We start from the raw sequence: 17,210 nt of genomic DNA on the forward strand, positions 1-17,210 counted from the left end.
CTTGATATTTCTCTAATTCAATGCTATTTATAGATTTTTTTAATTAAGCTGACAATGGTATTTTTATTCTATTATAGTATTAATTGCTTTTATTTTTTAATTATTAGTTTTCATTTTCATTTTATTTTAATTGGTTTAAATAATTAAATGGTTTGTCAGTTTTTATATTTCTATTTAACTTTATTTTTATTTCTGTTTTAGTCATTTTAGTATATCAACTATTTCAGCATATTTAATTTTCAGCTTTTTCAAGTAATATTTTTATTTCTATAGTTAATTCTAACTATAGGTCTTTATATTTGTATACTTATATATTTATAAAGATAACAACAAGTGTTTAAATTATTCACAGAATCGTGGATCCAAAAATGACTCACTCAGATTCACAGCTGTAGGTTCAGTGCTTTACCACAAAACAGGACAAAAACAAACACCACCTTATTTGGACTCGTTTTATTTGGTTGATGATTCCAAACATCACAAAAATCCAAACAACCTCTGAACTCTGACCTAGAGATAGCATCCTAGTGCACACTAGCTGTTCGCAAACAGAGCATCAGTGTGTCAAGGTGCTCCTCTCCGCTGCTGTCTTTGTCTCGTCCAGGCGTGAGTGATTAAGCTTGCGTTAGGAGTCATTATCTGAGTGTTTGCACAACTCCGTCTGTCCTGAATGGGCCCAGTGGGTAAACACGAACGCAATACAGGATACACTTGCACAAGAAACTCAAGGTCTTTTCATAGTCAAGCACAAACACATCAACACACTCACCACTAATGCCCCCCCCCCAACCCACCCAATAAAACATCTCCACTGACTAATTTAAACATCCTCATTACAGTTAGATGAGTAACATGTGGCATCTTCGGATTGATTTTTTTTTTTTTATTAACTAACACAAAGTTTCATTTTGTTTATTTGTTAAGCTATTTTCCAGTAAGTCTAATCAGGACTTAAATGATTGAAAGCTTAATTTCATACAATAATATGAATAATGGCACCTGTAATATGAAATATGAAATATATATATATATATATATATATATATATATATATATATATATATATATATATATATATATATATATATATATATATATATATATATAGTTTCATAGATAGATAGATAGATAGATAGATAGATAGATAGATAGATAGATAGATAGATAGATAGATGGGGCAATTTTTCCACACAGATGACTGTCAGTGGCCCCTGGTAAAAAAGGGGTTGGGGCCTGAAGTCGTGGGCGTGTCATTGCGGGTGAAGTATTTTCACTCCACTGAACCTCTACGGAGTGAGTAATTACTGGCTGCGCAGCCAACAGAGGGAACACACTCTCTGATACACAGAAACAAAATACGGTCTCGACAAACTAGTAGAAGAGTTTGGCGTGGAATTGTGCAGTTTATACCTGGTAAAGTGCGTGGAAGGACTCTAATGGACTGCTAGGAAACACACTGAAGGAAATGGCAGGGAGCACCTGAAACCTGTTGCTCTGAGCACTAATGCGAAAGGTGACTTATTTTTGTTTTTATATTACCCACCATTATTATACTTTCAAAAAACGAATACATTTTTGGACGCCAGGTATATTTTCTCTTATTTTCTACTCGATTTTTCGGCGTCTTTTTTGTTGTTGTTGTGAATCCGCCGGATTGCATTCATCGGATACATTCACCTGCCATGTGGAATTCAAAGCAGATCAGAAAGGAAACCGACGCTTAAAATGTTACTTTGCCACAATGTATCCGCGGGAAATGAACTTTCGACCTTAACACAGTTTACTCAGTGAATGATTGACCGTTTAGTCCACGGATGCGCGTGCTTTTCCATGGTACGTTCTGACGCTCTATTCTATGTTTATGATTTTCTGTAGAATTATTAAGCTATTGTTCGATTTAACTGTAGTTGTTCTCTTACTCTTTCAGCCCGTGTTTAGGATCATGGTCTGTATGAAATGCACTCACACAGTTGGAAGAAAGTGCGCTCGTGATCTGGAATGAAACTTCACTGTGATTTACAACCTTGCGGACTGTGGACATGCTGCTGGAGCAATTAAGGTTTCCTTTTGGGATTTCTTCTTTCCGAAACGCAGCCATAAATTAAAAGAAAAAAGAAAAGAAAAAAAAAGGAAGGAAGGGGAAAACCTGAGCTGAGAAAATACTCAAGAATTGAAATTCATAGTTTTCCAGTATGGGGAAACCTGCAGATAAGTATCCTTTCACCATGGAGACCTCAGGGATGCACCTGGTCGGATTTTGGCTTCACGTTCTGCTGCTGTTGCAACTGTCTCAGCTTGGCGATGCTGCCTCTAAGGATATAGTGTGCGAGCCCATCACTGTACCGATGTGCAAAGGGATTGGATACAATCACACCTACATGCCCAACCAGTTCAATCATGACACCCAGGATGAAGTTGGCTTGGAAGTGCACCAGTTTTGGCCACTTGTCCGTATCCGTTGCTCCCCGGACTTGCTTTTCTTCCTGTGCAGTATGTACACCCCAATATGTCTTCAGGACTACAAAAAGCCTCTGCCACCGTGCAGGTCTGTGTGCGAGAGGGCTAAGAGGGGTTGCTCTCCCCTCATGATCCAGTATGGGTTTGAGTGGCCGGAGCGGATGAGTTGCGAGCAGCTGCCTATGCTGGGTGACACCGATCGCCTTTGTATGGACAGGAACAGCAGTGAGACCACAACTCTATCGCCTCCTTTCCCCAAACCCACTCCCAAAGGAACACCAAGACATAGAGCCACTGCAAAATCTTCTCCACCGCAGAAGTGTGACCGTGAGTGCCATTGTCGGAACCCCTTAGTGGCAATTAAGCAGGACGCACATCCTCTTCATAACCGGGTACATACCAGCTCTCTACCCAATTGCGCTATGCCTTGCCACCAGCCCTACTTTTCACTGGATGAGCGTGCCTTCACAACCTTCTGGATTGGCCTTTGGTCGGTGCTGTGCTTCGTCTCAACACTCACCACAGTGGCCACTTTCCTCATAGACATGGAGCGTTTCAAATATCCAGAGCGGCCGATTATCTTCCTGGCTGCTTGTTATCTGTTTGTGTCGTTGGGGTACATCGTGCGACTGCTTGCGGGCCATGAGCGGGTGGCTTGCGAGGGCTCCGGCAACCAACAGCACATCCTCTATGACACCACGGGTCCAGCCCTTTGCACGCTGGTTTTCCTGCTCATATATTTTTTTGGAATGGCCAGCTCCATCTGGTGGGTGGTGCTATCATTCACCTGGTTCCTGGCGGCAGGAATGAAATGGGGGAACGAGGCCATCGCGGGTTACTCGCAGTACTTCCACCTTGCTGCTTGGCTCGTCCCTAGTGTCAAGTCCATCGCTGTCCTGGCGTTGAGTTCGGTGGATGGTGACCCCGTGGCTGGGATCTGTTACGTCGGCAACCAGAGTTTGGAGAGCCTACGTGGCTTCGTATTGGCACCACTGGTCGTCTACCTCTTCACTGGCTCCCTCTTCCTTCTGGCCGGATTCGTTTCACTCTTCCGGATCCGTAGCGTTATTAAACAGGGCGGCACGAAGACGGACAAGCTGGAGAAGTTAATGATCCGGATTGGGCTCTTCACCGTCCTTTACACCGTGCCTGCAACTATTGTGGTGGCTTGCCTGGTGTATGAGCAACATTACAGGCCAGGTTGGGAGCGGGCACTTGCCTGTTCTTGCCCGTCCGAGCGCCAGCAGCTCGGCGTGGGGCCGGACTACGCTGTCTTCATGCTGAAATACTTCATGTGTCTTGTAGTAGGCATTACCTCAGGTGTTTGGATCTGGTCCGGCAAGACTCTGGAGTCCTGGAGACGCTTTGTGGCACGGTACCTCCCCTGTAGGACACGGAAGCCACCTGTATCAGGTTCGTCCATGTACAGCGAGGCCAGCACCGCTCTCACAGCCCGAGCCGGAACGGCACCCACTGGGACCTATCACAAATCAGCACCTTCATCACATGTCTGAGCATTGGCCAGAAAGCCCTTGTCCTTTATAAACCCTACAGCTGTCAAATGAGTGACGCATGAAGTGTGCAGGTCATGACTCTGAATGAGCAGGTGTCTATTCGACCAACATCACTGGATACGATGGACGGAACGAATACATTATGAAGGATTTTAACAGACTATTGCTTGTTTCATTGTAGTCAAGCTCTTCTCATTCACTGGTCCAATTTGCAAAGCAATGAACATGTTGATACTTTGTGAGGAAAAGATTATCTCTACAATCGTAGCAAGCGTGGTAGCCATCTTCTATGTTTTTTAGATCGTGAATGATTGGAAAAAAGATCTCAGAAGGTTAATACTTGATATGAGTCAAGACAAAAGGTGTTGTGGAGAGATTTTATTTATTTGTGTATTCTTGTAAATAATGATATTCAAGAACTTTGTGGTCTCTCAGATTACAGTCGCTCTGCTGTGTTTGTGACTTTATCAGCATTTTACAGGATGTCAGTAGGATCATTTTAAATATGGTCTCCACGCTTCTAATTTACAAATTTGGACGTAGGATGTAAATGGGTGCTTCCATGCATTCTCTGTCACAAAGAACAACACTTTTTCAATTTATATCGTGCAAGTGGAGGTCTAGTAAAGAAGCCGTTCACATTCACTTAAAGTTGTTGCAGGCATTTCTGCACCGGTTAATGCTGACCGAATGTTCTTCAGTGTCCCTCAACAACCACTTAACAGCTTGTGTGATTCAAAGCTGTCTCTCCACTGATAATAGATCGTGTTTAAGCATCTATTGGGCAGTGATAGGCATCTGAATGTACCATCTGTAGAGTTGTTTGAAGAATCTGTAGGTCTATGGTGTGAGCTCGACTCCCCTCTTGTGGTCAGTGTCCAACTTTTATGAGGTTCAGGTGTTAACCAGCAGCCTAGGATTGTTGAGTAGAAGGCCAAATATGAACTGCTTTCAAAATAGTGGAAAAACATCATTTCTTTTGGTTTGCTCATTTCCTTGTAAAGCCTCATTATCCAGTCTTTGGTTGTTTTGTCATTTCACCTTATTTGTGTTTTGAATCAGAAAACCAGTGTTGGGTATGCACTTTTAGCAGACAGAATCTGTAAACACTTTTTTTTTTGTATATCTGTATGAAATCTTTCAGTGGAGCATTAAGCTATAAGTGTAAGCATTTTTTGGCTACTTTTTACTCTCCGAGTTGTAGAAATAACTTTTCCTGTCTCATGCCTCATGATTTTGCTGCATGTCTGGTTGTGTGTACATACTCGTTTGGCTTTATTGATATGTAAATCTTGTAGAAGACGTGTCCTATTAAGAGTCCAGACTGCAACTCTGTATATATGTTTTGTAAAAGATATGAAATACAGTGCTTCAATTTTAAAGAGATTCTTAGATATTTATAAAAAGTGTATTTTACATGTTTCTTTTGTTTCTCTTATTGGTAGAGAATAAAAGTGAGGAGCAATTTGTGAACTGGCAAGTCAAACGTTTGGTCCATCATTAATTGTGCTTTTATTTATTCTGCTGCTCTGGAAAGAAAGAGAAAGAGAGAGAAAAAAACTGCTCACCCCACTGATCTAAAAAACAAATCCAAAAATGTTTATTCTTTACCTTTGTAATGTTTCGTTAGTAGACTGCTACCAATTTCAGATTTTGTAACCGGCACTTTATTCATATTTTCATGTACATTGTTAGAACCATATTTGTTTTAAACAAAGTAAATTAGCCCTAATCGTGGAAGAAAGATGTAAGTGTTAAAATCCCTGGATTCATTTTTCAGTGTAATCTGACAAAACACAAAAACAACCATTTTGACAGCTGACCTTGTAAAACATTCTTCAAACATAAATTCAGACGTGTTACATGATTAGTGTTTATTTAAAATACTCCATCTGCAAATGATTTCAATTAAAAACTGACAGTTCACAGCTAGAAGCCTACATAGTAAGCAAGAAAAAAAACAAAAGAAACCATTTAGTCTGTTTTTGTCTCAATGTTGTTCGGCATCGGTTGGGTAAGGTGTAGGATCTTTCAACCGACGGAACATCGCCAAAGGCGGAGGAAAAGAACACGTTTTTTCCATTGATCTTCATCTGGGAGTGGCCACGGTTCCCAGAAAAAAATCTCTAAGAAAGAACGGCATGGGATCTGCGGATGCCCACTAGGTTGTCTGCGCTGAATGATCTCCTCATGGCCACTCTGCTCAGATCCTTGTACTTATCCTCACATAGTCTTGATATAGCCTTTAAAAGAAAGAAATTAAATGAGAATTTTTGAAAATAAATTGACCCATAAGAAAAGAAGCATGGCTTTACATTAAAAAATGAGTAAATGCATTTTTTAGGTCTGCTGCCCACCTCTAATTTCTGCGCTCGTTCGTTGCTCAATGGCTCCAAAGGAAAGCTCAGGTTGTTGTCGTCTGCTAAAGAGCGCAGGTCAAAGTAATACTTGGCGTAGACGCTGGCCGGCACATTGATGTTAAACTGTAGCAGCTCCAGAAAGTGCCTTTCCATCTCATTCCTGAATAAATGAATTGTGTCACTACTGTTATTAATTCAAAACACGCTTACTGAATATAATTGTGTGTGAGTGATACATACACATACATATATGTTAATGTTGTTTTTCCCACTACTTTATTACAATGGTAATATTTAAAATCTTTTAAACTCCCAAACCATCCTAGAGATTCTCTGCTGCGTCTGAGAACAGGTACGGAGACTGTCACCGTGTCACCTGTCTGTTTTGGGAAAAGCAGACATTAGGTGGAGGTTGGTATGGGTGGTGGGGGGGAGGGAGGCGGTTCAGTCGCTAGGGGCAACAAATGGAGTGGGCGAGAGCCTGGACCATTCTAGAGGAGTCTGAGAGCACTTGAAGCCCGCCAGCCCAGAGGCTCACAAAGACAGCTTCAATGAAAGGGATGAAAATAGAGCGAAGGGGCAGAGAGGAGAGAAGAGGGACATGGCCTTTAACATACACAATCAGGTAGAACAGACACGTACACACACAAACCCTGTCTGTGTCATTTATATGGATATTGAGACACGAGAACAAACAAAAAAAACAAGGTTTTGAAGTGTATGGCTTCATTTTTTTGAAAATCGTGCCATATGTTCTATGGGATATCTGAAGTTGTGAGGTCTGTAGGAGACTGGAATGAGTTGAAGTGAAGTGACACGCAGTACTGTCTCCTGACTGCAGCACATATTGGATTTTGGATGGTGTGTTGATGTATCACATCAAGAGGTTTTGTTCTAGATTATTTCGGCTGTAACTTTTCAGCAGAACGGCCAGTGACTAGATCGTCTCACTCACATGTCCTCAACAGTGATGTCTTTGAGGATCTGACAGTAGTCGACGTTCCACACGGCCTGATCGTCCCAGACTTTCGAGGCCAGTAGGATGGCTCCCAGAACAACCCTCTTCCAGTTAGATGGGCAAATGTCCAGCTCCGCATACGTCAACAGCCTCTCCAAATATACCTGCAAATACCAGCAAAGACCGTTGTTTTCAAAAGATGCTTCTTACAAAGGCCACTTGCGATAAACAATAGATTTCTATTATCATGTGCAAATAAGAATTAAGAAAATCTTTTTAATTACATTTGGTTCAATAGCATAAGCTGATGCAATACTTAAGAAATAACAATTGCTAATACTTTTACAGTGTCTATTAATTTCAGGAAGAAAAACAGAATGAGTTTATAATAATATTAATAAATAGAACTTTTCAGCATCACATGATCTGTCAGAAATCATTCTAATATGCTGGTTTGGAACGAAAGTAAAAAATAAATAAATAAATAAAAGAAAACCTACTGAGCCCAAACTCTTGAATGATAGCGTGTATAAACTCATATAATGTTGTTTAATGAACATTAGTTCATGTATCAGAAATGAATCTGAATAAACAATGAACAAAATAATATTTCTAAACTAGCATTAACCTTTATTAATAAATGCTGTAAAAACAGTTTTGTTGTTTGTTCATGATTCCTAATAACTAATTATAACAACTAAACCTTACTGTACAAAGTTTTATCACAATATTTGATTGTAAATAATCGGTTGTTTTGTGGTTGTGGACACCGGTTAAACAAACACATGAAGATCCATTCTCTGGTGCTCTACTGTCCTCTAGTGGACATCAGGAAACTGTACCTCAGCACCTCCATCAAAAACCAAAGCCACTGCTGTCTGCTATTGTACAGAATAAACAGAAAGTGGACCAGACCAGTAAGAAAGGCTGCTATTCTCTTACCAGAGTAACGATTGCACACTCGGCTGTGAGCTGTGCAGCGCTGAACAGTGTCCGGACGAATCGATAGATGAGTTTGTGTTCGGGGTCTGTGCGGGAGTAATCATCAGGAACCTGCTCCCTCTGTCAAAGGAAGCATTCATACACATCATATACTAATATGTTCAATTAATATTTTCATAATCATAAGTGTTATGTTCATTAGTAATGTCAGTATGATACCAAGAGATCTTCGGCCTTCTACTATAACAAAGAGTCCCTGTTATTTGTGGCGAGTGGGAGAACATAAGCTAACTATATGGGCTAGGATCGAGAATAATAACTGACTTCCCACAGAGTGTATGTTATATGTCAAGTCCCAAATAACAAACTGAAAAGAACTGACTGTTCACAAATGCTTTTCCAAAAATCCATTTCAAATGGATTTTAAACCACATATGAATCAGATCAAATGGGATTGCATAACATTTTTGCTACTCAGACTAAACAGCTAAACGGATTTAATGCACACACACAGACACACACACAGACACACACACACACACACACAAAATAGATATTGCAGCCTGTCTGAACAAAACCAAATAGTGACTATAAAATGTGCAGTTGTCCGACAGCTGCAAATGTTACTGAAAAAAAGAAAAAGAAGGGGTTAACTTACAGATAAGGGGTGCATTTTCTCATCAAAGATGTCCAATGACCTATCGGAGTCCCTGAAAAAAAAAAAAAAAAGATTATCCCAGAACACTTTTTATATGCAAAACCTTTTCAAAATGTAGGTCAAATGATGCTTGTGGAAAAGAACCTAATAAAACGTACCTGTTTTTAATGTGATAATATATTGCTAATGTGACACTGGAAACAGAGAACAGAAAGGTGGTCAACATAAAAAAACAAAGCAAAATAAAACACAACCAACAGCCCTCCACTTATTTTTACATGCATTCAATGCTATGCACTCAATAATGTGTATATATTTTACTATAAAAAGTACTGTAGAAAGAGTTTTAAAGAAGTATAAAATAACAATGAACTTCACTGACCATTTGATTGTGCTTTTCAGGTTGGGCTGACTGACCGTACTGTCATCAATGAATATCGTAGAGCAGGAGCTGTACTTCTTTGAAAGCAGACCAGGTGAGACCTTCAGAAAGGACCAACTTTTAATACGCTTGCAGAAAGACTTTCATTATAACCAAGCACAACCACAAAACGAACTCCAAAACACATTCACTCACGTGGTTTATGTGATTGCTTTTCCTCCTGTCCCGTACTGAAAAGAAAGGCAGGGGTTTTGTCGTTAAACATTTCTTCATCAAATATCATCAAGCTGTGGCCATTTACCAAAGTGTCTTTCCAGCTATTAACAGTATGGGTTAGGACACTCGTTAATATGCAGCTACTAACAAAGAAGTAAAATGAAATGATTAACTCATTAGATGAGTGAGCAATTTTTGGAAACACTCACCATCTGTCTGTGACTTGCTAAGGAAGATCGTGCTGGCACGGGCATGATCTGATGGGTTGGACTCTAAAGCCAAATCTAGAAGACAGATAATCAGTCAGTCAATCAACAACATAAGGCCATAATTACAAACAACAGGCAAATAAACATCCAAGAACTGGTGGTATGGTCGGGGGAGAAAACACTCCGACATATAGTGCGCCATTGCGCTATAGGCATCCAGAGTTCAAATCCCTTCCCGATCCCACTTCACTCCCTGTCCCTTCTACACTGTCCTATACTAAAAAAGTCACACACATACACACACACACACAAAGAAAAAGGCAAAAATAAATACAAAATTAAATAAAAAAAAGAATGGGTGGTATGTAATTAAGTGTTAACATTTCACATATTTTACATACACAATACCATTTGCAGTTTTCACAAGTTTTGGGTTAATACATTTTTACAGTTCATGTGTCTAATGTCTTTTTTGCTCAACAAGATTGCATTTATTTGATCACAAATACAGTAAAAACAGTATAATTATAAAATGTTATTATATTTTTTTAAATGTTAATTATTCCTATGATGGAAAAGCTGAATTTTTTGCAACATGATCCTTCAGAAATTTGATATGCTGATTTGTGGCTCAATAAATATTTCTTATTATCAATTTTAAAAACAAAACAAAAAAATAACACATTTGATGTAGAAACGTTTTAAAATGTGTTTACTGCCACTTTAATGCATCCGTAGTGTACTTCTATAGCATAATATTACATTTTTCCTGTTCATTATATTTCCCCAATAACAAGGCAAAGCCAAGAATAAATGTAAAAAAAAAAAATTATCTAGAAGTGCACCAGTGGTGACATACATAATCCTTCAGCTGTCCAACAGAATAAATATTCATCTTTCTACAGAAACAACCCCCCGACAAGGGAGATAAGGTGGTATGTGGTCCTGCTCTGAGCGCTCAAACTGATTGGCAGGGGCATGCTGCTACCCGCTCTGGCCACAGGAGTGAGAGGAGTGGGGGCACAATAAGCCTATTGTATGGGCACTGCAACAGAACAACGCGAGCTCACATCCTGAGCTCCTCCCACACCGCCATGTGCCACAGGAGCCATGCCAACGGATAAAAACGGACCTTACTACACATTACTGAATCCACTAGGAGATGAGTTTGAAAACGGTTGCAAGTATACAGCTATAAAATGTACAAATATCCTACCCCAAGTGTTGTTCAGAACATAAGTATTGAGTATATTGCCCAGGCCAATTCACTGAAAGGTGTCTACATCAGCCAATGAAGAGACATTCTTCTGGAATTACATGGAGACAGGGTCAAAAGATTTGTGCCAGTGCTGCTAAGTTGTACAGTAAACACACTCCAAGGAGATGTTTGGACAGCTGCAACCATGTCATGGGAGCTACAAAACTGGCAGGAGGTGTAGTGCAGGTGCAGGAAAGAAGAATTCTTAAGGAAGTACAGGGTACTCAGCTTTGGATGATTTTACTTTACAGTCTTTGGCCGTAAATGTACAAGCGATCACAAGGCAAATCCCGATGCATGTAGCATTCATAGCATTACCAAAGAGTCACTGTGCCCACGAGTACGCATTGGCATTTTTTTTTTTGGCTGCTCAACAGCTATGAAACAACAGCAGTAAAAGTTAGTTAAATAGTAAAGTTTTTAAAGAAAGTTTATAGCTAGTTAAATTAATAACAATCTGATTCTGTTTAATGGCGAAGATATCTATCAAAATGTCACTCGTAGACCCTGTTCTTGCTGCAGTTCACCTTCATGTTAAAATGTAGTCAGTGCAAATTGCAGATAATTTCTAAGAGACTAAATTTAAGTACATCCATACATGTACTCTAATAAATGAAAACCTCAGAGCCTGGCAGTACCAGTCTTTATATCTTTCTTCAACACAAAAATTCACAGTCATTTCCTACCCAAGGATACCAATGGCATGGCAAAGTGAGAATGACAAGTCCAAATTAATTGGGCAAACCTGAAGACTTATTTCTCAATCGAACTCTTGTTGGAACTGAGGCCCAGATTCCTTCCCCTGAGATCGATGGACATGGGTGAGAGAGAATGCTGACCAATAGGGAGGTGCAGGAACGCCTGGTGACAAAGCAGCTTTAGTCCAAGGGTGGCAAACTACAGCCAATTATACGTTCGCTAACTCAGTGAAAAAACAAAAAGCCAATGTCACACTGCTGGTAAATACAAATGCGTTATTTCTTAGTGGATTGCACATAAAGATTAGATAAAAATCTTGAGGCCGTGCGTTATAGTGAATTTTACTCCACCTGACTTAGTGCTTAAGAACACTCCTTAACTGTGGTAAAAGCCCTGTGATGACCTCCCATGAATTATTGCTTTAAAGGATTAGTTCAATAAAAACTAACAGTTCTGTCATCATTTACTCGTTCTCATGCTGCTCCAAACCTGTGTGACTAAAGATCAGTCACTCTCTCGGTTTTGTATTTTTTTTTTTTTTTTGGAACTCTCTCTTTAGCATACATAACGGTTAAAATTTGGCGGTTCTAAGAATATTTAATGCTCACTGAGGCTGTTTTCTGTTAATATATTTTATTCTCAATGTTGAAAACAGTTGTGCTGCTTAATATTTTTGTAGAAACAGTGATACAACAATGTTTGAAATATAATTTTTGTAGTCATCCTTACTGTCGCTATATCAATTTAATATATTCTTGCTGAAAGCAAGTATTAATTTCCTTCCACATTAAAAAATTTGCGTTTACACAGCCAAAAGTTTTTAAAAATATGCGTTTTCAGTCCCCAAAATGCCATTGTCGTGTAAATTAACAGACAAAACGCATAAAAAGTTTCCCATTTTTGGCAGAAAACATTGTCGTGTAAACGGCCACCGAGATTCATTCATTCCATACATCTCTAGAGCTCATGTACTCAACTGACACTCCCATTCCCCACCATCAAAGTCAAAAATAACCCCTGGGGGAAGGGATGCCGTCCTCACTGAGGAGAGTAACACACTTGTAGTGTGGCAGTGTGGCATAGCACAGGGATTCCCAACAAGGGGTGTGTGTACCTAACAGATAGATTTTGTTTTACTTAAAGAAAATTCACAACTTGATTTTCAGTGCTACCAGTCCTAAATTAAATCAATATCATATCAGCAATGCTTGTCTTTCTTACACTTCACCCCTCTTCTGTTTTGGTGTTGATTATGGAGAAAGATTGGGAAACACTGGCATAAAAAAAAACATAGAAGTGATTCTGTACGTATTGAGACAGTTCAATACAGGAAACCTAAGTTTATCCAAACTTAACCTCTAAGCCCCAAAAGGGAACAAAACATGCCTCATGGAGATTCCCAAAGAGAGAGTGAGATAAGGAGAGAATGCAGCTGTCCCAGGATCTACATCACTGGGATGCCAGGAATTCTACACATTGTTGATCGTCTCTGCAAGTTAAACTTAGAATCGTTTTATTATTCTCTGGTCCAACATTATTCCAAATTAACCATGACCTGGAATGTCCCAATCATAAAGGATTAACCGCAGCCGCAGTAGTGGAGTTTACACTGCTGTTATATGTGCTTCAAGCTAAAGATGAAGACATGTTTCTCTAAATACAGCACTGGGAGTTACTTGTGTGTGTGTGTGTGTGTGTGTGTGTGTATGCATCTCCACTGACGGTAAAATAGCTCAGGCTAAATAAACAGCAGTAAAGACTACAAACAATCCCAAGAGGCATCATCACACACATCTCAAATACTAACTAATATCTCCATAAACCTTGTTTCTTTCAATAACGTTAATAGGTTTAGCTAATTAGTAAAATCTTCAGTTATTTAGACCGAAAATGTCATAGGCCACCCATTTTCAGAGCAAACCAATGGCACTTAATAAAGTGTTCAGCTCTTAAAAGAAACCCGACCCGTGCGACGAGGAGGTCAAGGCATCGGATCACAGCAGTAAAGTTCCTCAAGAAGCTTTGCCACACAAATGAGGAAACACAGTATAGTAAAAAACAGGACGGAATAGAATAGAATTTTTTGGTGACCGTTGCTGTCATGGAATAACACTTGCAGGATTTAAAACCTACAACATTTTGGTTAAAGTTTTAGATTTAGCTCACAAATCTGGTTCTAGATTACCCCCGAACAGCACATTTTGGAAACTAGTCAGACACATCCAGTTCAGACTCACACTTTGAAACTATTTCTAAAGACAGACAATATAAATCAGGTTAATGTGTGGAAACATCTAAAATGTGCAATTTAGAATCACTTTTGGTTTTGTTAGTTGAAGTCCACCACAAAAGTTAATTTCCAACACATGTCTGTATCATTATCAAGTACACATTAAGAACTTGATGAGGTAGTTCAGGTGTGCTTGAACAGGGTTAGTCCAGAAGGTTGATCTCCATCAGCAGGACTGAGCAACCATGGTCTCCTGCTAGAACTTACCATCGGGGACCTCTCGGTCACTGATGTGCTGCAAGTATGGACCGGTGTCATCACTCAGGTCTGTGTTGATCTGATAGTCCTCCAGACGCTCCACCTGACGGGGTAGTTTGGGGCTCCCATTGGGAGACACGCAACAGGATGCTGTATTTCCCATGATGATACACAGTTGATGCTCTACCTGCTCAGGTGGTTAGTCTAAGCTGCTTCTGTCATCAAATGAGAATCAGTGGATCCAATGAATGAACTCAAGCTAAATGAAGGGGCATGAAGGGCTGCAATAAACACATAGAGTCAGCATTTACTGCTGTGCTGTCTTGCTGTTTCAGACTCAAGAGATATTATACTACCTGTGCCAGTCATATAACGGGACAGTGCAACAGAAGACCTAAGGATTTAGCACCCGAGCAATCAATACAACCGGATATAAGACACGTGACTGACAGCATATCACTAGATAATATCAGTGTGAGATAATTTAATACAGAGGAATTCTTTTAAATTAGCCGCACATGCTAACTGCTAACGGCTACTATTGATTCATTGTGAATAAGCGTGTTATTAGCCGCCGTGCTAACTGAGAAAAACCATCCCTCTGATTCTGTTTTGAATGTCCGAATGTGTCCAAAATTAAGCCGGTTTGGAGTTTCAAATCGGGAACAGATGAAATAGCCCCTGAAGAACAGACTTCCAAGCATTTATCCGTCATGTATATGGCAGATCTCTGTGTTGGCTGAAACTCTGGATCCAATAATCACTCAAATCCTCAGGCCTTCGGGCCCGCAGCGAGAGAGGATGAAGCTTTTAACGCAGCAGATGAATAAAGTCCTGCCCGTTTACACGTGCCTAATTCAAGCCCCGGGTTTGTTTTGATTTATTAGATTTTGTCCAGCGAGTCTCGTCGGAGAGTCCCCCGACCCCCTGTTCTCCCCTCCTCCTCGCCGGCCAGTGCAGCAGCGATCTGCTTCGAGTGACGCAGGTGAGGGCCCGCCCATTTTCGACATTCCATCAATTACGATTGGATGAGAGACCAAAACAAAATAAATATATATTCAACGATTGGTAATTATAACTGTCAATCACGCCGGCAAGGCACATATTAAAACACCGCCCATTTACACACCTCTTTGTGAATAGAATGAAATGGAATACTAGCGTACTGCATAATCCATTTTTTTTTTACGCCTAACCCTTATTTTGTTCTCTCTCTCTTTCTTTCACACACTCATAGTTTATAGTTTATTTACCTCTTCACAACTTATGAAAATTTGACACTATCCAAACACAAATGCACATTGGAGCGTTTGCCAGATATTTTTCGCCAATATCAGATGTATATTGTATAGTATAGTATTCTGATTTGCTGCTCAAAAATGTTTATTTTTATTATGTTGAAAAGAGCAGAGTATAATTTTTCTGGTTTCTTTGATGAACAGAAGGTTCTGAAGAATAGCATTTACCTGAAATACTTTTGATAATTTTAAAGCATCCTTGCTACATAAAAGTTTTATATATATATGTATATATATGCACACACAAATGTATCCAATGTATTGTGTTCACAACAATGTTTTCTGGAAATATTCCTGAGCCCATGTTGTGTTTTCCATAAAAGTAGCATTACTGTATGTGATGCAGTGCTGTCTGGGCCTGGAGATCACGGGCATCCAGTATGGTTTTCCGGCCTTGACCCTTACGCACAGAGATTGTTCCAGATTCTCTGAATCTATGGATGATATTTTGCACTGTAGATGATGATAACTTCAAACTTTTTGCAATTGTTATCTGAGAAACTCCTTTCTGATATTGCTCCACTATTTCTCGCCGTAGCATTTGGGTATTGGTGATCCTTCTGCCCATCTTGACTTCTGAGAGACACCGCCACTCTGAAAGGCTCTTTTTATACCCAATCTTGTTGCCAATTGACCTAATAGGTTGCAATAATAGGTTGTTCCGTATATGTACATTTACCTTTTCCGGCCTCTTATTGCTACCTGTCCCAACTTTTTTGGAATGTGTAGCTCTCATGAAATCCAAAATGAGCCAATATTTGGCATGACACTTCAAAATGTCTCACTTTCAACAATTTATATGTCATCTATATTCTATTGTGAATAAAATATAAGTTTATGAGATTTGTAAATTGTTCCATTCCATTTTGTAGTGTCCCAAATTCTTTGGAATCAGGTTTGTGTGTGTGTGTGTGTGTGTGTGTGTGTGTGTATATATATTCTTGTCTAAGAATAATCTTGGCATCTAAGTCATGGTATCGCTGGCCCGAGGCTCAAACCCACAACCTCATACTCATACTCTGTAACCACTAGGCCACGACTTCCCCACACAGATATATATTGATACCACGATTTAGGTGCCCTTAGGTGCCAACGAACCCCCAACTGCTCCCCGAGCACCGCAGCATAAATGGCTGCCCACTGCTCTGGGTGTGTGTACACGGTTTATGTGTGTTCACTGCTGTGTGTGTGCACTTTGGATGGGTTAAATGCAGAGCACGAATTCTGAGTATGGGTCACCATACTTGGTTGTATGTCACGTCACTCACTCACTATTTATACTGACTCCAAGCTTTGAATAGCATAGTGTATAATGTTATAAAAGCTTTTTATTTCAGATAAATGTTGATCTTTAGATCTTCCTATTCATTAAAGCATCCTGAAAATGTGTATTTATATAATTATATTTTGGATCAAATAAATTCAGACTTTGCTATTTGAGGATTTTATTATTATTTTTGCCTCGTTTGCTTCTATAATTGAAGAAAGATCTGATTGTTTTAAATTCAATTTTGTGAAAAATAAATGTAAAGTCTTGGAATGTATATTCATTCAAATAAAGGTATTTATGAGAAAAGGTAATTATTGAGAAAAAAATAGGGTTAATAATGCTTCAGGCTCATTCGAGGGTCTCTTTCAGCTCCCTAGCATTTACTTTGAAACAAATTTGAAGTAATACTTTCTCGTAAAGCATACTCCAATAACCGGTTTAATTCACAGCTTTGAAAAATCACTCGAGTATATGGTGTTCAGCACATTGCATTACAGTATT

The 17,210-nt window shown here is 39.5% G+C and overlaps 2 protein-coding genes across 4 annotated transcripts; one reads left to right on the plus strand and one right to left on the minus strand.

The window, feature by feature from the left end:
• Positions 1-1,198: 1,198 nt before the first annotated feature.
• Positions 1,199-5,449, plus strand: LOC113108773 (frizzled-5-like). Of its 3 annotated transcripts, XM_026272078.1 has the most exons (3): positions 1,199-1,513; positions 1,701-1,833; positions 1,928-5,449. In XM_026272078.1, the coding sequence occupies exon 3, from the start codon at positions 2,193-2,195 to the stop codon at positions 3,969-3,971; it is 1,779 nt and encodes a 592-aa protein (XP_026127863.1). In that variant the 5' UTR covers positions 1,199-1,513; positions 1,701-1,833; positions 1,928-2,192; the 3' UTR covers positions 3,972-5,449. The 3 variants fall into 3 exon arrangements, with proteins under 3 accessions (XP_026127863.1, XP_026127862.1, XP_026127864.1); XM_026272077.1 differs by having other exon boundaries at positions 1,199-1,833; XM_026272079.1 differs by lacking the exon at positions 1,701-1,833.
• A 260-nt stretch (positions 5,450-5,709) lies between these two features.
• On the minus strand, positions 5,710-15,133 carry LOC113108774 (cyclin-Y-like protein 1). Its single transcript, XM_026272080.1, has 10 exons — positions 14,151-15,133; positions 9,697-9,771; positions 9,467-9,501; positions 9,272-9,372; positions 9,048-9,083; positions 8,890-8,941; positions 8,232-8,351; positions 7,287-7,453; positions 6,329-6,491; positions 5,710-6,214 (listed from the first exon to the last, which is right to left on the minus strand). Exons 1-10 carry the CDS (start codon positions 14,302-14,304, stop codon positions 6,098-6,100), a joined length of 1,020 nt encoding a protein of 339 aa, XP_026127865.1. The 5' UTR covers positions 14,305-15,133; the 3' UTR covers positions 5,710-6,097.
• Between the last annotated feature and the right edge of the window lie 2,077 nt (positions 15,134-17,210).

This window comes from Carassius auratus, chromosome 9 (assembly GCF_003368295.1).
Source record: "Carassius auratus strain Wakin chromosome 9, ASM336829v1, whole genome shotgun sequence".
Classification (NCBI taxonomy): Eukaryota; Metazoa; Chordata; class Actinopteri; order Cypriniformes; family Cyprinidae; genus Carassius; species Carassius auratus.